The 26,599-nt window shown below is 40.3% G+C and overlaps 1 protein-coding gene across 10 annotated transcripts in view; it reads right to left on the bottom strand.

The window, feature by feature from the left end:
- LOC122807767 (sarcolemma associated protein) overlaps window positions 1-26,599 on the bottom strand; it is a 2,306,558-nt gene that overhangs the window by 534,649 nt on the left and 1,745,310 nt on the right. For all 10 annotated transcript variants that reach the window (XM_044078786.1, XM_044078776.1, XM_044078778.1 and 7 more), the window contains one exon: window positions 7,652-7,726. In XM_044078786.1, coding sequence (XP_043934721.1) covers window positions 7,652-7,726 — 75 coding nt within the window. The remainder of the gene's footprint in view (window positions 1-7,651; window positions 7,727-26,599) is intronic.

Here is a 26,599-nt window from a genome sequence, read left to right as displayed (position 1 = left end):
ACCTAAAAGTGATGAATGCAACAGTGAAACACGAAGAACATCTGGAGATAGACACTTTCTGAACACTCCTGAAACAGTGGATAGTCCAAAGGGTAAATCAGAGAACTGATAATGTGATCCAGACAAAATCTTTAGAAAATCTGAAGTCTGGATGAATACTAATGTGATGATGTGCAGCTTTTAAGTCTAATGTTACTAGGAAACTTGAAAGAAGCAGTAGAGGTAAGAGGTTGTGAAGTGACATCATTCTGAACTTAGGCATTATTACAACAGCTTTAGGAATGAAGGATACAGAACTGGTCTCCAAGTATTTTCTTTCTAGGAACATCCTTGAATAAAATGGGAAGGAGGAACTGGTTCTATCACTCCTTGGGGCAATATGTGATAAAAACCCATTGGAAACAAAACAGTCTGATCTGCAGGATTAGGAATGACACCCTGGAAAGAAGGAATTTCCTCCCATTGCCATCTGTAATCCTGATGAATGATTTTCAGAACCTATTTGTCTAAAACTATCTTTTCCAAACAGAAAAATGGAGATGAACTTTTTGAAAGAAAAAAGGGGCTAGGATGGGTGGGGGTCATAAGTACTCCTGAATACTTGGACTTGAACTACCCTTAGAGCTTTGGGAGGTTCACTTCAGTCTCCCCCCATCATTTCTTCTTAAACATCTGCTTACCCATATTTTGACGAGACAGTCTATTCTGCATTTTGTCAAAACTGGATGGGGAGAAAGAAAATCCCTTGGAAAATTTGGAAAAGGGAGGCTGAAAAACCTTACGAGATTCCTTAGATCAGTTTGCCCCTTTCATCACAGTGTCTGATCACCTCTGCAGCAGAGGGACCAACACTAAATCTCTATCAGTGGATGAATTTAAAATATCAATTTTATCATCATGAGGGGGTTCCAAGAATGATGTCATACAAACTTCCTCAAAAGCACTACTAGTGGACATAGCACTGGAAGAGTTGTCGACAGTGTCACATACACACTGCAAACAATGAGTAGTGACTGTGCAAAAGAATAAAGTAAGTTATTTAAGCAGATTTTTCCTCACAAGATGAAACTGCAGATAAAACACCTCTCATGCCTTCACAATTAATTAGAGCAAACTCTACCCAGTTAACAAATGCAAAATAAAATAAATAAGAACCTGACGATTCAAAATTCTGAAAATCAAAGTTGTAGTACATACTTTTTTCCTCTACCTGTCAACAATCTTCCCATTCTTGCCTGGAAGACAGAACTTGAACTGACTAGGTGTGCTTAGCAGCAGTGGGATCAACTGAAACAATAGGTGCTGGGTCAGGTTTGGGAATACTGTACACAAATTTAAAAGGCTAAGGAATTTTATACATTCTATCTGCCTTTTTAGGGCCAGCTGGCTATCAGGAAAACTGCACACAGTAATATTCACATCCTCTAAAAGCAGTCACAACTGGAGGAACAGGTGTAGGATCTGGAAAATCCTGCTGTAACAACTCATAGTATTTTTTGAGGGACTGAGAAACCTTTGTGTCTTCCTACTAAAAACACTGGCACATTAGTCTCAGAGAAAGAGAAATCCCCATGGGGAAAATCAGCAATGGAGTTCTTCTCGAAGTCTGAATCAGGAATCTATGACAAAACAGTACCCCATCTTCCCTGCATCTTCTTGTTCAGATTCAGAATCTTGATTCTCTTCACAAAAGAGGTATGGTATCCTCCTTTATTTTACCAAAAACTACAGGGATGATCAACAGCCCGAATTAAACCCTGAGACAGGCCCACTAAACTACTCCTATCCAAAGAAAACTGGGAAGTACATACATGCTTGTTTTTCTGTTTCTTTTTGACAGGAAAAATGGAGCCAACAGAATTTGGGTACAGCAGTCTCCCAGAACTGACGACAGTAAATCTCACCTGATTACTGAAGGGACCTCAACAGCCACAGAGAACACGGCTAGCCCTTGTCCACAGTGGCTGTAGGTGCTACACCAGGGGGATTCAGGGTAAAAGATGAATGGTTTGAGGTAAAACAAATGGCCACAGCAGTACCACCCCCCCCTGGGCAAAATGGTAACCTGCTGTGGTAGCAAAGGCTGTTTGCTTAATTTTTTTCTTGTTGTTGCTAGAAGGACTGACCACAGGACCAGCAGTATTTCCCATAGTCAAGCCAAAAATGGTTCCTCTTTCCCAGTGAAGACATGCAGCAAATGTCGGCCAACACTACTAGTCTACAAAAGTTACTTTTTTGACGGAAAAAAAAAACGGAAGACACTTTAAAAGACTATGCCAGCCTCACAAAAGTAAAATAAACAATTTCCCCACTGCAGAATGTTTTCAGTTACTTTACGCCACTTTTAAACAGACAGGAAAATAAGTGCTCTGTTTAAAAGTATGTTACAGCCCCGTAGCTTTAAAATACCTTTCCTGGACAGTGAAGTGTCTTTCTTTCTTCTTTCTTCTCTCTCCTTACAAGGGACATTTTGGTATTTACTTTGTACTGGTGGGGGTCTTCCACCAGAACCTAGCTCCCACTTGGGCCTCCTGACAGTTAGGGCAAGATATACTGATATAATGGTGTCTGATAACCTAAAAGTGATGACTGCAACAGTGAAACACGAAGAACATCTGGAGATAGACACTTTCTGAACACTCTTGAAACAGTGGATAGTCCAAAGGGTAAATCAGAGAACTGATAATGTGATCCAGACACACAAAATCTTTAGAAAATCTGAAGTCTGGATGAATACTAATGTGATGATGTGCAGCTTTTAAGTCTAATGTTACTAGGAAACTTGAAAGAAGCAGTAGAGGTAAGAGGTTGTGAAGTGACATCATTCTGAACTTAGGCATTATTACAACAGCTTTAGGAATGAAGGATACAGAACTGGTCTCCAAGTATTTTCTTTCTAGGAACATCCTTGAATAAAATGGGAAGGAGGAACTGGTTCTATCACTCCTTGGGGCAATATGTGATAAAAACCCATTGGAAACAAAACAGTCTGATCTGCAGGATTAGGAATGACACCCTGGAAAGAAGGAATTTCCTCCCATTGCCATCTGTAATCCTGATGAATGATTTTCAGAACCTATTTATCTAAAACTATCTTTTCCAAACAGAAAAATGGAGATGAACTTTTTGAAAGAAAAAAGGGGCTAGGATGGGTGGGGGTCATAAGTACTCCTGAATACTTGGACTTGAACTACCCTTAGAGCTTTGGGAGGTTCACTTCAGTCTCCCCCCATCATTTCTTCTTAAAACATCTGCTTACCCATATTTTGACGAGACAGTCTATTCTGCATTTTGTCAAAACTGGATGGGGAGAAAGAAAATCCCTTGGAAAATTTGGAAAAGGGAGGCTGAAAAACCTTACGAGATTCCTTAGATCAGTTTGCCCCTTTCATCACAGTGTCTGATCACCTCTGCAGCAGAGGGACCAACACTAAATCTCTATCAGTGGATGAATTTAAAATATCAATTTTATCATCATGAGGGGGTTCCAAGAATGATGCCATACAAACTTCCTCAAAAGCACTACTAGTGGACATAGCACTGGAAGAGTTGTCGACAGTGTCACATACACACTGCAAACAATGAGTAGTGACTGTGCAAAAGAATAAAGTAAGTTATTTAAGCAGATTTTTCCTCACAAGATGAAACTGCAGATAAAACACCTCTCATGCCTTCACAATTAATTAGAGCAAACTCTACCCAGTTAACAAATGCAAAATAAAATAAATAAGAACCTGACGATTCAAAATTCTGAAAATCAAAGTTGTAGTACATACTTTTTTCCTCTACCTGTCAACAATCTTCCCATTCTTGCCTGGAAGACAGGACTTGAACTGACTAGGTGTGCTTAGCAGCAGTGGGATCAACTGAAACAATAGGTGCTGGGTCAGGTTTGGGAATACTGTACACAAATTTAAAAGGCTAAGGAATTTTATACATTCTATCTGCCTTTTTAGGGCCAGCTGGCTATCAGGAAAACTGCACACAGTAATATTCACATCCTCTAAAAGCAGTCACAACTGGAGGAACAGGTGTAGGATCTGGAAAATCCTGCTGTGACAACTCATAGTATTTTTTGAGGGACTGAGAAACCTCTGTGTCTTCCTACTAAAAACACTGGCACATTAGTCTCAGAGAAAGAGAAATCTCCATGGGGAAAATCAGCAATGGAGTTCTTCTCGAAGTCTGAATCAGGAATCTATGACAAAACAGTACCCCATCTTCCCTGCATCTTCTTGTTCAGATTCAGAATCTTGATTCTCTTCACAAAAGAGGTATGGTATCCTCCTTTATTTTACCAAAAACTACAGGGATGATCAACAGCCCGAATTAAACCCTGAGACAGGCCCACTAAACTACTCCTATCCAAAGAAAACTGGGAAGTACATACATGCTTGTTTTTCTGTTTCTTTTTGACAGGAAAAATGGAGCCAACAGAATTTGGGTACAGCAGTCTCCCAGAACTGACGACAGTAAATCTCACCTGATTACTGAAGGGACCTCAACAGCCACAGAGAACACGGCTAGCCCTTGTCCACAGTGGCTGTAGGTGCTACACCAGGGGGACTCAGGGTAAAAGATGAATGGTTTGAGGTAAAACAAATGGCCACAGCAGTACCACCCCCCCCCTGGGCAAAATGGTAACCTGCTGTGGTAGCAAAGGCTGTTTGCTTAATTTTTCTTGTTGTTGCTAGAAGGACTGACCACAGGACCAGCAGTATTTCCCATAGTCAAGCCAAAAATGGTTCCTCTTTCCCAGTGAAGACATGCAGCAAATGTCGGCCAACACTACTAGTCTACAAAAGTTACTTTTTTGACGGAAAAAAAAAACGGAAGACACTTTAAAAGACTATGCCAGCCTCACAAAAGTAAAATAAACAATTTCCCCACTGCAGAATGTTTTCAGTTACTTTACGCCACTTTTAAACAGACAGGAAAATAAGTGCTCTGTTTAAAAGTATGTTACAGCCCCGTAGCTTTAAAATACCTTTCCTGGACAGTGAAGTGATAAAACAGCAACAAAAATAAGAAAATGGAAGTTTTTCCCCCCAAAGAGAACTTAACTGTCCAGGGAAGGAATAGAACAAGCTAACCATTGAACCTCAAAAGCCTCCGAGTAGCGTATTCTTCAGCAGCAGTAAAGTTCTAAACGGCTTTGAGCCCAAACTTGTCTTTTAGTCAGTTCAGCTCGAGCTGTCTAACATTTTGGGAGCATGAAGGTGCCCTGAAGTTTTGGAAGCTGAATGGCTGTTACATCCTCAGAAGGCTATAATCCATATAACTAAGGCTAGTGTAGCAATGATCAATATAATGAACAAAGTAGCTTCAATCACACTTTTTGAATTAATAAAACGCAATAGTGCACTCTCCATCTATTACACTTCCAATGACTTTCAAGGAAAAGGCTCTAGCCTTTTTTGTACCCAAACAGGACAGTTCTCAGAAAATCTTTGAACTGTTTTTAATTTAAAACAACAGCTTAATCAGCAATGCAGGTCATGAATATTGCTCTATCTGGTCCCATGATCATTTCTCAAATCATACAGCAAGCTTATATGTGTGTGTGTGTGTGTGTGTGTGTGTGTGTGTGTGTGTGTGTGTGTGTGTATATATATATATATATATATATATATATATATATGTATGTGTGTGTGTGTGTGTGTGTGTATATATATATATATATATATATATATATATATATATATATATGTGTGTGTGTGTGTGTGTATATATATATATATATATATATATATATATATAAATATATATATATATGTGTGTGTGTGTGTGTGTGTATATATATATATATATATATATATATATATATATATGTGTGTGTGTGTGTGTGTGTGCATATATATATATATATATATATATATATATATATATATATATATTTTGTTTTTAACTCTAACTCAATTCAATTCAGCACCGTTTTAAATTAACCATACGTTGTTATACACACAGAAGACTTTGACACCAAAAATACAGACATTTGTCGTCCTAGCCATATCATCCGTATCAGTCACTTTTCAGATAATTCTTTGTATTTAGATTCCAGTTCTGTCAGTCCTCCTTCCAGAGATCCACTATAGAGCATGCTTGCTCTGACAGCACCTTATTGATATCTGCATTTTCTCCAGAGAATCACTAGTTTTGTCACCTTCTGAAGTACAGCCCAAAGCCTAGTATTGCTTTCGTTGCAACTGTCACTCCATTTTCTCCTCCATATTAGCAGTGTCTGCTACGAAGCTGACATGGTGGAACCTGTTTTCTGCTGTCTCTTTTTCAGCTTAATTGCCAATCATAACATTCACTTGCTACGTAAAAATATATTTTCTACAAACTCAAGTACAGCTCATTAACCAACTCCAGCTAACTTTTTATCTTTAAGCTCACAATGGCAGCAATCAGGGTAGTGCGCCAACTGAAGTCTCTCTCTTTTTTTCGTATACTGCTCTTTTACCAAGAAGAGCACAAGGAATATCCTGAATGGCTGTATTCCTTCTCCTCCATCCTGAAAGGTAGCCCTGGACACACACCTGAAAACAACGAATCATTAACACGCTTATGCTAAGAAAAATACAAGTCAAGTCTAAGGTCTGATTCCCAACCAGAACAGACCAAGCATCTGCCCTGTCTGCACCAAAACATTCGCAGAACAAAGGCTCTCAAGATAACACTACAATGAAAATTTTTACCAGAAAATATTCCTGAAGATATTTTAATTAAACAATTGATCCTTCCAATTCATGGCTGAAACCATGACACCAGTGTAAAAATGTATTTATAAAAGCATCTGAATTGAGTAATGTTACCATGTACCACATTTTAGACAAAAAGTGACGTGAAAGAATTTGGAGAGGACTGGTCAACCCTTTTCTACTGTGAGTGTTCTTCCAACAATAGGAACTGCTATGAAGAGCTTTGTGCGCCATAGGGTTCTGCAAATAATTGTGTTAAGAATTCCTCAGAGAAAGACCTAAAATATCAGAATCAAACCACTCCCTTTACCTTTGTTTACTAACAGACTCGCATAGCAGAGATGCAGCCAAATGCTGAAGTAACAAACCACAGAAAGCAGTGTCACCTCTCAGAATAAGCAGCATATTATCACAACAATGCTACATTGGCACAGAAACCACGAGCAGCAGACTGGGTTTATAGTATCATGATCATAAGTTACGGTTGTTTAAAAAAAGAACACTACTTAGCATGCTATTTACAACTTCGGAATTTTACTCTTGCTTACTTACAGATGTACATCTTACAACAACTAAGCCACAGTTTAAGTAGCATAATATAAAAAATAAAACATTTAAATTCAGTGGTACTCAAAGCCGCTGACTTCTTGAAGTTATAACAGACTGAGTCAGAACAAAATTCTAGCCTCCATTTGTACTGGAATCTATTCCCACTTTCTCATTAAAAACAAAACGTTTGTAACAACCGTCTTGTAAGGTGGCTCAAGACTAAGTTTTAACATAAGTTTATCAGCAGAATGGAAGTTAATAAGCATCATCTTTTTCACAAACACACTGCTGATGCAAGCAAATTAGCAACAAAGACATATCCTACCATGGATTTTCTACTCAAGCATCCTAATGGCACAGCCCAACTCTTTGAACAGAAGGAAAATAAAGTCACATACCCTGAAGATGATGAATTTGCTTAGTAGATTCCTCAACTTGCTGCCTATTTGTCCGTCTTTCCTCTTCAAGCAATCCTGCAAAATACAGAAGAAAGTCAAAATAGTCCAACTCACAAACCTTTTATTGATATCTGCATTTTGCCCAGAGAATCAGTATGACTTTTCTGTTCTTGAGATTCACTACTTTTGTTTCTCTTATTTACAGCAGATGATAGAACTAACTTTGCTCCAACCTACACCTTTTTTTGTTTGTTACTATAATAAGGGTACTGGGCTGTAACTATTCAATACATATTTTTCCCTGCTTCTTGAGTAGAAAACATTTTAGTGGAGAAAAGTGTATATATATATATATATATATATATATATATATATATATGTATAGGTTTACTATTATTTCGCCGAATAAAATGGCGAATTGCTACTTATACGAAACAAAAACTGAAAATTTATAATGCTGAACACAGTCGAACTCCGAAGAGGCGAATGTTTGAATTTCACATAATTTGAACATTCACACTTCCGGGAACAGTATTACTGTGACTTGCAAAGTAAAAAACGTGTTTGCAGGGGGGGCAAGCCCCCCCCCCCCGCACCCCTCACACCCCCTGCTACTTAAATATAAGCTCCTGGAATGCACCACAGTGAGGGAAAGGGTACATTTCCTGATCCCCACTATAGTGCGATCTGCAGCACAATGTCGAACCTTACAACAGCGAATGCTGTACTGCATTCTCTGTTGTAAGGTTCGACATTGTGGCATTAGTTTTTTTCGTTGTGCGAAATGGCACTTTCACAGAAATGTAAATCGCACAAAGTGCGATTGACAAAATGATGTACAGCCATATATATATATATATATATATATATATATATATATATATGGATACAGATATATGCATGTATGTATATCTATACGTATGTATATATATACGTATGTATATACACACACACACACACACACACACACACACACACACACACACATGTATATCTATATATATATCTATCTATATATATATATATATATATATATATATATATATATATATATATATATATATATACACACACACACACACACACACACACACACACACACACACACACACACACACACACACACACACACACACACACACACACACACATATTTAGCCACAACTACAGTTTCTCTGTTCTTGTTTACGGACTATAAAACTTCTTCTTTCGGCTGCTCCCGTTAGGGGTCGCCACAGCAGATCAACTGTTATTTACAGACTATACATACTGGAAGATATTTGCAAATTCACACACACTGCGTTGCCTGAGAAACACACTTCTCCATCAAGTCCTTGACTAGTACATCATGCCTCATCTCTTAGAAAGCAATGACGCAGCACTAACTCCTCCTTTCATTCCTCAGAGGGAACCAGTATTCATCATGTGAGACACCCGTTTAATATTTTCCCAGTGACAATTTGCTCCATATACTCAATGCAACTCCGACATCTGAATAAGATCGGTTCTCCAGGGAAGTACAGGTGTGTGATGGTACCACAACAAATGGCTGAAGAACAGGATCATTGCTGCTGCTGTGTGTTCATACGTTTTAGGGATACAGCGGTCTGTTCTTTTTTGGATCACAGGGTGACCGACAATTCTTCCTGTAATTCCCCTCACAGTTTTACATCAGACATGAAGACTGCTGCTATAGAGACCAGATAGCCCATGGAAACCAGATGGCTTAATGGGTAAGGTCTTCAGCTCCCATGCAGAAGGTTCAAGGTTTGATCCTGACCTCCTCTGACCAATGCCTGTTTGGAGACTGCATGTTCTCCCTGTGTCTCAGTGGGGTTTCTCCCATGTCCGAAAAACATGCTGAAAGTTGTGGGCAGCAGCACAAACTCTACATAGTGCCCCATAGGGGGAAGAGATGTATAGACCAACTGCTTTGGGCATCTACTGTGGTGCACAGTATCCTCAAGATAGGAGAACATGGATCACAGATTGCGCGCAGTGGCAGGGCTAGCCATTAGACAGTGTAAAAATATGGGTCTAGGTGATTCACTCATGTTGACTAATGTTTCCAAAAATGGGCATGGGTAGTTACCGGTGATAAATGGGTTGAGGACCCGGCCTACTCTCTGACACACGCCAGGGACCCTTGCTAATGGTGGGAGGGGGTATATGTGTCCCTACTGGCCAGTGTGTGCCCACCATAAAGCCCAGCAGCCCTGGGTCAATAAGCTACTGGCCGGCGTCTAGTTGCCCAGCCTGAGTTACCTGGGATAGCTCTGCTGAGTGAAAGCTGGACGTAAAAACAATCAACCTGCCAAACATAACTGAGAATTGCTATGCTTAATGTAGGTTCACTGACAGGATGCAGCTTGGAAGTGGATGACATGATACAGTGGAGGCTGGACATCCTATGAATCCAAGAGGCGGGATGGAAGGGCAGTGTAGCAAAGCCACTTGGCTTGGGATCCAGACTCTACTACTCAGGTGGGTGACAGGCTAGAAATGGTGTAGGAATTGTGGTGAGAGAGAGGCTTCAGACAGCAGTGAGGGATATCATCAGAATTAATGACAGACTCAAGGCAGACTCCAGTGTAATGATAGGGCAGTATTCATAATCTCAGCCTATGCCTCAACAGCAGGGTTGTGATAGTGAAGAAAACAGTGCATTCAGACAGCAGTTACAGGACCTACTAGATAAAGCAGGACAACATGAATTGGTGTTGATAATGGGTGACTTGAATGAACATACTGGGACAGAGAGAACAGGACATGAGGACTGCCTTGGTCCACATGGGTGGGGTAGCAGGAATACAGAAGGAGAAGCCATTCTAGACTTCTGTCTGGCAAATAGCTTGATAGTAGCCAAAACATGGTTCAGAAAGAGAGACAGTCACAAGATCACATACAAGAGTAGCCAACATGCAACTCAGGTAGACTTCCTCTGGAAAGTGACTCAGTAAGGGGCACAAAGAAACTACTTCAGGTTGCATGGCAAAGAGAGAAAGATAAAGAAGATAGTCAGACGCCCTTCATAAGGGATGCCAGCAACAACCTGCTCACCAGTCCACAGGACATCAAAGGCAGATGGAAGGAGTATTTCCAGCAGCTTCTGAATGAAGAAAACCCCACAGAAGCTGTACTGCCCCAGAAACAGCCTACGGTGGGAGAAGAGGAGGAGCCCACCTTAGAAAAAGTAAGAACAGCACTAAGGAAGATGAATTCAGGAAAAGCAGCAGGCTCAGATGAGGTCACAGCACATATGATAAAGATACTGGGTGAGATAGGGGAGAAATGGCTCGAGGGTACCAAGAGCAGTGTGGAGAGAAAGGCATATCCCAGATGACTGGAGATTAAGCATACTCATGCCAGTGTACAAGAACAAAGGGGACATCCACAACTGTGGGCAGTACAGAGTCATCAAACTTCTACCACAGTGCACAAAAGTTCTGGAGATGGTGATTGATAAATGGATTCACAGAGCAGCAGAATGTAAGATGGGAGATGAACAATTCGGATTCAGATCAGGATGCAGTACAACTGACCCAATGTTTTCAGTGAGACAGATACTTGAGAAGAAGCTAGAGATGAGGAGAGAGTCCAACTGGGCATTCCTAGACTTGGAGAAAGCATTTGACAAGGTCCCAAGAAAGCTGACCTGGGCAGTACTGTGGTGGTCTGAAGTCCCAGAAACATTGGTAGAATTAGTGCAGGCTACGTACAAGGATCCATTGACTCAAGTATGAACAGTGCACAGCCTCATAGAGCAGTTTCCCAGTGGGAGTGGGTGTACACCAAGGTTCAGCTCTGAGCCCACTGCTGTTCATACTGGTGATGGACTACATTAGCAAACAGGTTGGAGGGGACAGATCAGCAAAGTTACTCTATGCAGACATGTGGCAGTACAGACAGACTCTGAGCTAGAACTTCAGCAAAGGATAGGAGAATGGAATGCAAATCTGAAGGCACATGGGATGAAACTAAGCACAGATAAGACTGTGATAATGGCAGCAAATTGAGAAAATCAGAAGAAGCTGAGAATAGAGATAGAAGGGAAGATAGTGGAACAGGTAAACAGCTTCAAGTATCTGGCAGGGGTGGTTGAGAAGAAGGGTAGTCTGAATGAAGAGGTGAAAGCTAGAACCAGAGGGGTTGCAGCCAACTGGCATAGAGCATCAGGTGTAGACTATGACAGAAGAATGCCAAAGAAGCTAAAAAGTAAGGTGTACAAGATAGTGGTGTGAGCAGTACTATTGTATGGTACAGAAACCTGGGCAGTAAAGGCAGAACAGCTGAAGAAGCTAGAGGTGATAGAAATTAAGTGCCTGAGAAAGGTGATAGGATGCACACTGTGGAACAGGTGAAGAAATGAGGACATAAGAGCAGAAGCCAAAGTAGCTCCAATCACAGAAAAGATCAAGGAGAACAGATTACTGTGGTTTGGGCACATGTGTAGAAAAACAGAAGACAATCTGGTGAGGAAGATTTGGAACAGACAGGAAGAAGGTAAGATGAAGTGAGGAAGTCTAGCAGAGGTGGATGGATTGTGTGAAAGAAGATCTGTGACAGTCAGGCAGGAGTGTGGAACTGAACCGGGAGAGCTGGCAACAGTTAACACGATACCCTGACCCCATGTAGAAAAAATGGAGAAAAAAGGGGGCTAATGATGATGATGAAGACTACTGCTAAGTTCAGATACTCCTGCCTAGAAGGAGCGAGCCCCAAAAATCAGTGAACTTGACTGTCACCTAACTCGCCCACTACACATTAAAGCACACACTAGGGCCCTTCACTGCAAGGAAATGAAGGCAATCTTGCACAGATTATCTCTATTATAATGAGGATCACTGCTAACAAACAAGGAGGAAAAGGCTCACCCTACCTGAAAGAAGGCAAAAGGAAGGTGGGAGCTCATAGTGTAGCAATGATTCAGTTTGAAAGCCTACAGTTACTGTGCTACTATCATAATCAAGATGACTGCAGCAGGACAAACAAAAATGAATGGGAAATTACTAAGTAAACAGTCCTTGAATCTTGATCTATAAAGCAGGACTATAGAATCTGAAGCATCAGAGATGCAAAACTGGACCTGCTGCCCAACTGAATACCCAGTGAATAAGGCTTGGGAAAAGTGTGATGATAAATTTAATCAGCAAAGAAACATTCTTGAAGAAACTAAATGTTGATAGTTAACCTAGAGGAATGTGCTCTCATCTATTTAGTCACAGACTTCTCATGTGTAAAAAAAGGAAGTTAGTAAAATATCTGAGACACACATCTACATTATATGGTACAAATGTTACTTTCCCTTTTATTTTCATGTTGAAAGTAAGATGACAATATGGAATCAGGGAAAGTCTGAAGACCATTTTGGCCATGTAAAGAGGCTGGTCTTGAGCAATAACTTGTTCTTATATAAAATTGTATATATGCATATGATTCCCTCATTATTAAAGCCTACGAATAAAATACCCTAGGGAAGCCAAGAACAAATGAATGACCAGGTAGGCTGCCTTATTAAAGGTATGGTGGGATGTCGGTGAAGAAGCTGGGCTACCGGTAATGCCTTGAGAAAGGCTGTGCATACCCCGAGCGCTTGTGGTTGAAGGCTGAGTAAAGCCTTTAGAAAGGCTTCGTATACAGGTCGTAGTTCCGGCTGGTCAGGTCGCCTGGTGAGAGGAACCGCTAGTGTGGCAGCTAGAAATCAAAGAAGAAACACACAGAAAAAACAGGCAAAACAACATAAATGTGGCTCGGCTAAGGAGCTCTGCTCACCGGGGTGGCAAAAAATCAACGTAGTCGGAGTTCAGATTCTAGAAGGTCGTACTTTATTGAAGTAAAAAGTATCAGAAGTACAAGAAGTACTTCAGGTACTTTTTACAAAGGAAGCCAAGGAAAAAAAAAGAATAATCCGAGGAACCAGAAATAGCCACAGCAGTCACCAAACACAGCTGAAGCACTTTAGCAGCGTGCGATGGTGGCAACTTTTATCAATGTTCTTGTTTTCGTGTGGCTGGCAGAAGGAAGAATTGAGGAAAGAAGTTTCATGGTAAAGCTGAAAAAGATGTCCGATTCCCACAGAAGCCTAGCAGCAACAGTTGATAAAAAAAAAAAAAAAGTGACCACTTTTTCCACCAAGAAACACAATGAAAAAGCCTTAAACACGTATTTCTGTCCCCAAAAGTAAAATAACACACACATGCAAACACACACAAAAAAACTTTTACGAAGGAAAAAGTAGTTTGGAATTCCTTTTAACAACTTCGTTCCTCAAAAATAAAAACTAAAACTCCTGATTAAAAGTTACTAAAAGTCAAGTGACAGTTTATAAAAATACTTTGTCCTAGCATAAAATAATTAATTTCAAATAAAAATGTTTTTTTCCCTGATGGCAACTTGTGTGCCCAGTGATGGAGAACGTTAGCTGACCGACGACCCTCAAAAACCCACAAGATGAGCAACTTTTGGCTGTAGGAATGCTTTGAAGAGCTTTACACCCAAACCACTTTATTTAGCTCAGCTCAAGTTGAATAATGGTTTGGGTACATGGAATGTGCTCCTGATGCTTTGGAAGTTGATCAGCTGCTATATCCTGTGCAGAATATAACCCACAGAGTTAAAACTACTGCAGCAGCAGTGATGGATATGATGGGCATAAACCCTTCACTGCTCCCTGCAGTACACCTTTACTCATATGCAATGAATCTAATTTTTAACATCAACCGTTAACGCTAACCCTACACAAGACACACACACACCTTGTACTAGCACTCTCTCTAACCCTAGTCCCACCCCCCCACAATTAAAACAGTATTTCTGTGATCCCTGAGGTGAAAATCAATTCTCCACATCTAGTTTAATTCTGAATTTACACACACACGCACAATTCTGACTTGCAAAACTGAGTGCTCACACTTGTTTCTTTCAGTAGACTGTGTTCAAACCAGAGTGTCGAATTCACGGTTATGGTGACGCGGCATGTGGGATTTGTTGTGTTTGTAAGGTGCAGTGTGTTGTGGGATATGGTTTGCCTGTCATTGTGTGGATATATGTGGAGATTCAGGTAAGTGCTGTTTTTTTAAGGGTTTTGGGTAGGGATTTCAGTGTATGTGAGTGTGTTGGGACGTTTTAGGTGTAAGGTTAGGTTAGGGTAGGTAGGTAAGAGTGTGAGTGCGTAACTGTTGAGAGTGGTGGTGTTTTGTATGTATGCGGTGTATGTTTGTGCAAGGGAAATATAGAGTATTGTAGTGGTGGGTTTAGTGTTGGTCTTTTTAGTGCGACTTTGGAGTTAGTATACATAAGTAGTGGGGGTGTAGGGGGCGCAGCCCCCACATGGGGGTGCAGGGGGCTAGCCCCCCTGCTTATATGTAAGGTAGGTGTGTGTATTTGTGTTGTGTTTGTGCGTGTTTTGTTGGTTTGTTGTAGTGTGGGGAGGAAGGTGTATGTAATGTTTGTGTCGTGGAGGGTGTATTTAAAAGTCGCGATTTTGAATTTCGCGCTTTTGGGGTTTCGATATTGTGAATTTTCGGCTTTATAGTCTCTATATTTTAGAGAGAGATACATGCACACACACCCTATATATATATATATATATATATATATATATATATATATATATATATATATATATATATATATGTATATGCGCATGTTGACATCTGTTTGACTGACAGCATTTGGTAGACAAAACCTCATGATTGAACTGTGCAAGAGATCAGCAATCTGTGGGTAGGGAAATATTTTCTCTTCCTGGGAATTGTGTGATCACAGAGTTGGCATATATAGTTAGCAAGGTGTGTTGGAGTATGGAGCTTGCTCCCACTCAGTAAAAACACTTGGTTTAGCCTGTTTTGGGATAATGCTAAGAGCATGCACAGTACATTTCGATTTTCCTTGCTTCAATGCTTTGTCTGATAATTAACATCAATAATTTATTACAGATCCACACACACACTATATATATATATATATATACACACACACACACATTTTATATATGCATACACACAGACGCATGTATACACTACCTGTTACAGATCCATTACATACATACATCTATATATATATATATATATATATATATATATATATATATATATATATATATATATATATATATATATAGATTCATAGGTAGGTATATATATATATAGGTTCATAGGTAGGTACTAGGCTATCTGCCCAAGGGCATTTATAAGCCTAGCCAGAGTGCGTCGGTTTTCGCCGCCCCATTGATTAATTAACTGATCCTCTCTGTCAAGCAGAGCCAATGAAGTGATCCCAGGGGTGTATTTTGTGTAACCCATCCACTCGTCAAGGTTTCTCTTGAAGAGTGTTAGTGAGGGGCTCTGCCTGATATAATTTAGAATTTTGTTCCAAAGCATGGGGAATCTCTGACAGGAATCTATCCCTCCAGCATGTTCTATTTATTGTTGTGGTGAGGTTTAGCTCACTAAAGCACGTGGCTCACAGTGACTTGGATTTCTTTAGGTGGAGCATGTCCATCAATTCTGAGTTGGACATGGCTTTGTAAGTCAGGCAGAGATCACCTCTGAGTAAGCGATATGCCACTGAGTACAGCCGGAGTTTTTTCAGTCAGACTGCATAGGACATATGTTTGAGGCCAGTAATCCTCTTGGTGAGGTACTTTTGTGGTCTTTCCAGCTGTTGGAAGTGTCTTGTGAGGTACATCCCAAATGGGGAATTGTACTCTATATGATGGGTCTAATGAGTGACAAGTAGAGAGGCACTATAACCTCTTATTTCTAGATGCGAACCCTTTAGTAATTAGATGGGCCACATAGAAAGATTTCCTAACTACTTTGGCAATATGATTGTCAAAGGAGAGATTACTATCTACCTGGGTCCCCAGATCTCTTATTACCTCTTCTGTATTAAGGGGGCTGCCACCTATGTGGTAATTCGTGGGTGTTTTGTTTTTCCCAAATGGGATGACTACACATTTTTTGGCATTTAGCTTGAGGCCATGACTTTGACACCAGGTGTCCGTCTCAGTAAGGCCCTTTTGGAGGATGTCCGTGTCAGCCGGAGAGTCAATTATGGCTCCCAGTTTGCAGTCATCGGCGAACTTGGTTAGCCATAGTCCTCCTGTGTTTGACTGTACTTCTGAAAAGTATATGCCGAACAGTAAGGGTCCCAGGACCGAGCTTTGCGGGACACCACTTGTGACTGGTTTAGAGTCAGACCTGGAGCCCGCTATTCTTACCATGTGAGTTCTGTCTGTAAGCCAGTTGGCAACCCATCTCGTGATGTAGGGGTTTATGTTCAGGCTGGTGAGTTTTTCTGTAATACCCGAGTGGGGAATGGTGTCAAATGCCTTGGTGAGGTCAAGGTAGGTTGTGTGAACCACCTTTCCCTTGTCTATGGCCTTGGTGACCGTCTCGAAGAAGTCAACCAGGTTTAGTAGGCATGATCTGCCCTTAACAAAGCTGAACTGGGTCAGGTCAAGTGTTTGGAGGTTCCCAATGTCTTCGTTAATGAGTTCCATGATGATGTGCTCCATAGCCTTGCAGACTAGGCTAGTTAGGCTTATGGGGCAATATTTACCAGAGTCAGTTGTGGTCCCTCCTTTGTGGAGAGGAATAACCGTTGTTGTGTGCCATTCTATGGACACGTAGCCTGTGGAGAGGCTGAGGTTGAACAGCGGTGTTTAGGTGGGAGTTTAGTTCGTTCTGTAGTTCGTGAAAGACGCAGCCTGGGAAGCCATCTGGTCCCATTGACACTGTTTTTGGCTTTTGAAAGGGCCGTTTTCACCTGTGCGTCTGTGATTTTTGGGACACTACACTTTTCCGGTATTGTTGTGGGCCCTTTTGGAGGTGAGAGGGGGGTGAAGTTTGCACTGAATCTATCTGCCAAGATGTTGGCAATATCAGTAGGTTCAGTATATTTTGTGCTATTTTGCACTAGTTCAGTGCATTATCTGCAAGTTGCCACTTAGATTCTTAACATAGCTAAAGAAGGCTTTGTGGTTATCTTTTGAATCCTTGGCTATTTTTCTTTCTAAGTTAGCCTTGGATGATTTCATGAGGGACCTTAGTTTCTTACTGATACTGATCAGGGATGTCTCTCCTTCTTGGGATTTGCCTTTTTTCTGAACTAGTTTCCTCCTCCTATTGTATAGCCTGTTTATTGCAGGGGTCCACCAAACTGGTTTCCTTCTCTTGGAGGAGTGAGTCTTGGTTTTGCTAGGGATGGCAGGATCCATGCATCCTTGTAGGTGCTCAGAGTGCATTTGTAAAGGTTTCTGCATCTTGGGCAGCGTTATCCTTTAGCATGGGAGCTGTGAAACTTACCACCTCTGTCTTAAGTAAGGTGAAGTTTGCTTTAGAAAAGTTTTTTACTGTGGTTTCCTTAGTTGGGGGTGATGGTGGGGTGTGGACATCCAGAGTGATTAGTTTATGGTCTGATCTAACCAGTGACGGGTTGACCTCCGGTGTGGAACACCTGTCGCTCATGTTGGTGATGACCAGGTCCAGTATGTTTTCAACTCTCGTATGGGAGTTTACCAACTGATCCAGGGTGTTTGAGTTGATGAATTCCAGGAAGTGCTGGGCCTGGGAATTTGTACTAGGGTAGTTTTCCCGGTGAATGGTAGGGTAATTTAAATCGCCCAATATCAGGGTGTTCGGTAGGACCTTCATGTTTTCCATTGTCTCCAGAAAGGTGAAGTGGTGGTCCTGGGTCATGGAGGGTAATCTGTAGCAGGCCACAATTTGCAATGCAGATTTTCCCGATGTTAGTTGCACATGGATAATCTCAGAGGTATCATGCTGCGCCACTAACCTGGAGGTGTAGGTATCCTTGATGAATATGGATACACCCCCTCCTTTTGTGCTTCGGTCCATGTTCTGTGGCCGAAACGTGTGGTATGAGTTGTGGCCCGGTAGTGCTGGGGTACTCTCTGGAGCCTTGAACCAGGTTTCAGTTACTGCACAGATGTCAACGTTCTCCATACTGAGGAGTGCTTCAAGTGCGTACATTTTGAGATTTAAACTCCTGGCGTTGAGTAGCATAACCCTCAGTTTTTTGTTAATTGTGCTGTTTACAGAGGTGGGTTTGACTTTTGGGCCTTGCCTAAAAAAGGCACTACGGGGCAGCAAGAGCCTTGGCCAGTATTCAAAAGCCTAGGGGTGACAGGGGCAAGCCGTCTCTTGTGAAGCAATGCGGCTTGTCGAGCATGTCGTCCCAGGCTGACAGACACTAGATCCCCTTTGAATGACACCAGAAGCTTAGCCAATTGTTGAAATTGATCATTTTTTCTTTATACTGAGGTATCATTCTTGGTAGATAGATATGTATATACACACACACACATATATATATATATATATATATATATATATTTAAAAATATATATTTACACGCATTCTACATATAGAGAGAGGGAAAGTGAGACACAAACATGCATCCATATGCGAGTATGCAACTACAAGATGCTCTGCCGACTACTTTGTGGAGTGTTTCTTCCTGAGCCTCCAATGAAAATGGGCTCTATCCAGTTGGATCATTTCAATCGAATGCAAATAAGTGGGTCAACTGATGCACAGTGACATCATTAGTGATAAGTTGTGAGAGATCTGTGTCACCAAATAAATTATTTTTCTCACTGAGTCCAGTACTGTAATTGTGGCCTCCAAACAATCTAACTTCCTTCAAGATTTCCATGATTACTCACTAGATTCTTCTCGCGTGTAGCCTTGCATTAGGGACTGTAAGACTGCAGCAGGACAGATGGCTCTGAAGAGCTGACATAAAATCATGCTGTGATCAATGCTGTTCATGTAGAAAAGTGTTCTACTGTCGATATCTTGTACATTGCTTTGGAGGAAGGAATTTTGCAAAACTGCAGTAAGAAAAGTCACTATTACAACTTGAATTAAATTCAGTTTCTTGTAGTTTATGGTGGTTATGGATGGGAAGTGAAAAAGTTCTACAAAGCCTCTCAAATATTCCTGTAAGAGTTCCTTAGACTGAGCCAAACAGAGACCCATCAAGATAAATGAATATGGCTTCTCTGTTGTCTCTTCAAATGCACAGAGGAGCTTAACATTTTGTAATCAGAGGCTATAAAGAAACCAAATAGGAGAACAGCAAACTGGAATTGAAAATCTGCAACTTGGAACCTCAAGTATTTCCTGTGTGTAGAAGGTACAATTGTGAAGTAAAGGTATGCAGTCTTCCTTGCCTATTCATTCTTTCTCCATGACACAAATTATCCCTGTTCAGGGTTGCAAAGGAGCTGGAGTTTATCCTAAAAGTAATAATAAGAAAGGCAGAGAGCCAAGAGAGACAGACATATAAAACAGAGAAGCAAAACCAGAGGTTCTACTGATGAATAAGAGCAAAACAAATCCAAAATCAGTCTATAGGGAGACCGCAACCACATATAAAACAGACCTACGGACAATTTAGAGGTGTGATGCTTCACCTAGCAGCACAAATGTCTGATGTGGGAAAAATTATGCATCACGTGAAAATCAATGCAGACACGGGAGAACATACAGACTCCTCAAAGAGGACACCAAACTAACGAACCAACAGAACAGGCAGCAAACACAAGCTGCTGAAGTGCAATGCCACCCTGTCAATTCTGTCATAAATGCTTACGATCCTACAAAGGACAAAACAGTCTTTAGAGAGTTAACATTCTGAATGTTTTTAGTAAAACAAATGCTTTTTGACTGGAGAAGCACTGCGCAGGTCTCTACTGTTTTTGGCCTTCTTTTTTTTTTTTTTTTTTAACAACCATTAATAGGCAGGAATAAAAACCTTGCCTCTTCTGGAGATGTGGGACTCTCATCACTGCCAAATTTTCCAAAAGATTTCCATTAAGTCAAATATCTTCTCTACCCAGTCAGTGTATTTGGGACGGATACTGGCAAAGTCACGAGTTGAAAATTTAGTTGAAAAATCTCTTAAAATGGTTTGCAGAACCCAATAGTGTGAAGTAATGTGTTCTCATTTTGTAAACGGAATGAAATATGACTCTTACAGATATAGACAGGGCAGAGATTACTGTTACGACCTACAATGCCACTGGGAATTTTATGTTCCTGTTAGTTCATCAGAAAAAGTAGATGAAGAAAAAGGCTGCTTTTGGTTGCAGAATGTGTGTTTTCTATAAAACAGTCTCTTGCTGGTAAGAAAGCTCCTCAATCAAAGAGGAGTATATTCACAAAACACCTGTTTTACAACTGTTGTAACGTTCCCAGTTATGCATCTGGCAACTAATCTTCAACACCTTCTGGTTAAGAGTCAGTTGCAAACGACTCATATCTTCTTAACGGGACAGTCCTAGAGAATTTTTTGTTTTGATTCTGGTCTTTGCTTACATTTTCAGTCTGGATTTCAGAGCAGGTCCCAGCTTTGGCTGCAGGGGCCTGGGGGAAGGGGTGCTTACAGGATGTTTCAATATTCTTAGTCAAATTCCATCTCAAACTGCAGTTATACTCAACAGCTCTCACGGAGTCGTTCATTAGTTCCACCTGTGCTTTTTACCCTCAGAGATAAGTAGCTTTCAGGAATTTTATGACCTCACTTGCTACTACCTGTCAGGAAAGCAAGTGAGCGATGCAAAGGTAAAACGTTAGTGAACTGAGTTTTCTGTTCATTTCATCTCATATTTTATTTTGTGCAGATTTTTGAATGTGCTATAATGTTATGCATGACTTCCACTTGCTCTGTAGAAAGCATCAGACATCAGAATGGTGAAAATTTCAAACAGCAGTAGAAGCAGTCTTTTTTAATGTTTTGTGTTTTTGTTCTCTGAATACCAGCCAAGTGTAATGGCTTTCTGATCTGCAGTAAAAAAAAGTCGGTGACTCAAGCAACAGATTCATTTTAAACAATGAAGTCCAAAACTTATTGTCATAATGGGGGCTTTACAGTACGGCAACCTGTGATAGTTATGCATACTAATTCTGAGACTGCCTTCAAGACAGTGCTAAGATTTATTATGAGTTCACTAAACTATATGTTTTGACTACACTGCTTGTAGTTATGCTATGCAGAATAAAAGAAAATAGCTGCACAAGATAAGCTTTTGGACGAGTTCATACAAAGTAAACAAAGGATCTTGCCTAACCATCCTCACGACAAACGCACACAAAAATGTAAATAACCTTATTGTTTCCCCAGTGATTGGGGACTGAAAGCTTTGACAGGAACTGAATATTGTTAATTGTGTTCACCAAAGGGAATGAAACAGAGCTGCATGAAGTAAATTGAAACCAAGAGTGTAGGGTTGATAATGACGTGTTAAGCGGGTGGTGACAACTGGGAGGTATCAGGACAAGTTTCTTTTGGTCAGAATTTGAGACTCTGGGATTGTCCCTTTAAGGACACCCCTGCTACTGAAAACCTGGAAGATGCTTTATTTGATAAAGCAGCAAAGTTTTCTGTCTTACCTTTTTCATCAATTTCAGGAAAAATACAAGAAAAATAATCTGGTTCCACACAGCAGTGAAAATCAATATGTCCTTTATTGTAGTAGGTAAGCGCTTTCTCGGAATAACATCCGCTTCATCAGACCAACAAAGATAGAATAGCAGTTACATTTTTAAACACAAACTAAAACATCCAATCAAAAATCAGATAAAATGTGCATCATAGCTAAAAAAAGCCATGTGATAAAATACATCTGTAGTATATATAGATTGTTAAAAAAATCTCAAATAGCAAAAGGATGGCGGCATAGATCAGGTAAGTGCCAGCCATATCCCCCCCCCCCCCACTAGTATTAACAACAGGGATAATATTCACAATACTTTCTCAAGTGATGCTTCCACTGATACCTCTAGGAATAAACTAAGGATGCCATTGACTTTTACCAGCAATGAGCATGTAGCATGTGATATTATTAAAAAGAACTGGGATATTCTGTCTACTGTACATGAGTTGAATGGGGTCATTGGCACACAGCCAGATTTTGCTTTTAGAAATAATAGATCACTTAACAGTCAGCTCTGTTATCGAGCCTTTATTATTAAATCAACTATAATATCTGATAGACTAGGTACATATATGTGTAGGAATTGTATGGCCTGTACACATATACATATTTGTAATCATTTCACCCATCCCACTTGGGTTTTAAGATAGATACTGCTTTTTATGCAGATTGTCGAACAAAAAATGTTGTCTATTTTTGCTATTGTACTACCTGCTTCTCATTTTACATAGGGAAAATGAACAGGGTGTTTAAGGATAGAACACTTGAACACCTTAGGGATATCAGGAATGTTAAAGAAACCAGCGCACTATCACTACATGTAGCTAAAGAGGGTAAAGAACATACATTTAGCTTTATGGTACTAGAGATTCTGCATAGTACCAAGAGAGGAGGTGACATAAATAACAGAACAGAGTCTAGTGAAAAGAAATGGATTTTGCGCTTTCAAGGTGATAAACCTCCTGGTTTAAACAACAGAGTTTCCCTGAAACCCTTCCTTAAAGCATGGCCATTAAAGCATTGATCTCTCTTTTAATATTTTTCATAAATGTTTCAATAGTCCATCTTTTATTATTTATTTTTTACTATTGTATTTGTTACCATTTTTAAGTACATATTGTTCATTTAGTCTGTTTTATTCAATTTTATTCAATTTTTTAATGATCTATATATTCTGCAGATGTATTTTATCACATGGCTTTTAGCTATGATGCACATTTTATCTGATTTTTGATTGGATGTTTTAGTGTTTAAAAATGTAACTGCTACTCTATCTTTGTTGGTCTGATGAAGCGGATGTTATTCCGAGAAAGTGCTTGCCTACTACAATAAAGGACATACTGATTTTCACTACTGTGTGGAACCAGATTATTTTTCTTTTTCTTGTATTCTCTGGTTTTTGCATCTGATTCCTTATTTGGTTCAAGGACTGTTTTCATTTCGTATAATTTCAGGAAAAAGACTGCATATTTGACTGTAGCGGTCTCAAAGCAGAACTCTGATCTCACTGCAAAATGCACACAGTTAGGAGCTAATACAGAAAGGTTAAAAATGAAAAACAATTCTCATGATCTACTTTAGCTCCCTATCAAAGGAAAGGCAAAGTAAGGGTGCTCTTTTCATATTGGTATGAATTAGAAGCAAAAGTAACAGGGTCAGCCCAAGGTTGTTATACCAATTAAGTTTATCAGTAAAAGCTATGTACAGGCTGTTTGCGGCCTACGCGTCATTATGCTCTATACTGGCCAGGGATGTTCCACAGCACTCTTGGTAAAATCCAATCACATAAGCTCATAAAAACAAATTATGCTTAGAACTCAACTCTGTCACAAAATTCTGCACAATGAGAAAAATGGTAGTTATGTGCTTAACATAATACTGCATCATTTCATCCACATCCATCAGATATGACTGATGGGTCTTTGGGCACCTGTCGGATCCGATCTGGCAAACTAGTGCTCTATCCTCGAGCTCCTTTAACTTCTTTCTACCCACAATGCACTCATATTTATCTGCCCCAGATCAAGTCTGTTGTTTAATATGAAGGCTTAGAGTGCTATAGAAACCAATAGGTAGAGCTCTAAAGATCCTTCAGTGAGAGTATGGAAGGGGGATAAAGGGAGGAAGGGAACATGATGGCATGTACAGTGGATATATAAAAAGTGTACACACCCCTGTGCAAATGCCAGGATTTTGTAATATAAAAAATGAGACCAATATAAATCATTTCAAAACTTTTCCCACCTTTAATGTGACCTATAACCCGTACAATTCAATTGAAAAAACAAACAAATCTGTTAGGGAAAAAAATATAAAAAATAAAAAACGTACAATAAAGCTAGTTGCATAAGTGTGCACACCATTAAACTAATACTTTGCTGAAGCACCTTTTGATTTAATGTTTAAGTGGCATCTTACGAACTTAACTGCTTGAGTTGGCTGCAGATTTTATTTTTCAATTACAAAAATGCCCAAGGATAGACACAGATGAAGCAAGTAGTCTCTATCCTTGATCAGAGATTCCTTTACTCTGCCAACAAGGAGCCAGATGTCTAGGTATGGAAACATGTGAACACTCTTCAGCCTCAGATGAGCTGCTACCACTGCCCAAGCACCAAGTAAACACCTGTGAGGGCTGTGGTGAGACCAAAAGGCAATGATCTGAACTGAAAGAGACTGGTTCCCAAGTGGAATGCAGGAATCATATGGAAGTTTTGGCTATTTGGATAGGAAGACAGGAATCCTGATCATCAGAATCAAGCACATCTAGTCATTGGTCTGTAGGCAGGGCAAAACTGCTTGCACTGTGATCATTTCGAAGGGGCTCTGTCAGTTAATGGTTGAGTTCACTTAGGTCCAAGACTGGTCTGAGGTCCTTGCGTAAAATCCTGACCATGCCTGATTCAGTGGGACCTCTTGGATGGCTCCTTTGTCTATATAGACAATGTATTTTCTTAATGCTTTTTGCTGATAGAGTGGGATGGCTTGGAGCAGCCGACAAGGTAGGGAAGAACAGGAAAAGGGAATTAATAGAGCCTCTGGATATCATCCTCCTTACAGAATAATCCTGAGTGGCGGAAGGATACCCACTTTGATCTGGGTCTTAAGGAAAGCTCGCATCATGGGATCCCAATCTATGTTCTGAAGCACTCTAGAAGGACCTGAAGGACTGAATGGAAGATTGTTAAGGAGACTTCTGCAGGACATCATTGGAGTTCACTCTAGAAGGAAGTACCCTGATGACTGGCTTTGAAGCTGTTGGAGCCAATGTAGAAAATTTGGTTGGAATCAAAGAAATAAACTGCCCTGTTTCTGAATTTTAGGAGTCACTGTACTAATATTCTCTGACTTACACTTTTTGGAGTCAGAATCCTTATCTTTGTCTTTGGCTTTCCTTTTCTGTATCTCTCTCTCTCTTTTGGGCTTGTCTATCTGGGTCTGGGGGCAGCAAGCCTTTGATAAGCTATTTCATCTGTTTGCTAAGACCCACTGACCACAAGCCTTGCAGACAGAAGAATCAGTCGATAGGTGGTCCACCCCAAGGTATGCAACATATACTCATGTATATCCTCATGGGTAATTTTACGACTGCACTGAACACATTTTGAAGCTTTTCTCCTTGTCAATTCTCCATAGCCCAGTCTGGAAATATACAAACAAAATCAAAACAGGAAAAAAAGTACATTTCTAACAATAAAAATTCAAGCAACAAACCTATTTTAGAAGGGTTTTTTTTTTTTTTAAGAGGCTGCGTAGGCCAAACACCTTTGCAAAGAAGGAAGAAACAGCTAGAAGACCATCTATATAGAAGGAACTCTAAGAGGTAGAATATATCTATTGCTAGACAGAAAAAAAGGATATGTGTGTATGCATACATAAAACTACAAGAATAAAAATATGATAGAATTCTGACTACCTCTGCAGACAGGGAGTTATCATTGGGCCTTACTGGATCTGGAGAAACCAAGAGATAAGTTTCAAATTGTGTAGGTCCAGGTGAGGCTTCCTGGAGGGGTGTGAAATCAGATCCTGGGCTAGACCCAAGAGCTGGGGAGGGTCCATGAGATGAGGACTTCGAAAGGGAAACCATATCTGTCTGGTCCAGAAGGGGGCTATAAGGATGACAGCTGCCTTACACTTCACTGCGAATTGTTCATCTCGCCTTTGTTCTTACACATGGGTTCGGAGCCGATCCTCGGCTCAGAGTCGGCCGCATCACTAGCTCCGCATCTTCGAGAAAGCTCGAGGCACAGTAATATCCCATGATCCTCAGGTGCTAACCCTCAGATCTAGTTTGCTATACCAGAAGAATCCCTTTTAGAACTGTCTAGAACACTTATAAACAGATACTACACAGTGTCTGGAACCCTACTATCAAATAGAGGAGAAAAGATGCCATTACTAATGTACAATAATATGCTAACCATATCTAGAAAAGGCTGAAAAGGAATTCAGTTGAAACCGTTCTCCCAGGCCGCAGG

The sequence above is a fragment of the Protopterus annectens genome, chromosome 7.part1 (genome assembly GCF_019279795.1).
Source record: "Protopterus annectens isolate FY-2018-M chromosome 7.part1, PAN1.0, whole genome shotgun sequence".
In the NCBI taxonomy this organism is placed as follows: Eukaryota; Metazoa; Chordata; order Ceratodontiformes; family Protopteridae; genus Protopterus; species Protopterus annectens.
The sequence above is the reverse complement of the archived record's forward strand: the minus strand, read 5'-3'. Positions and strand labels throughout refer to the sequence as shown.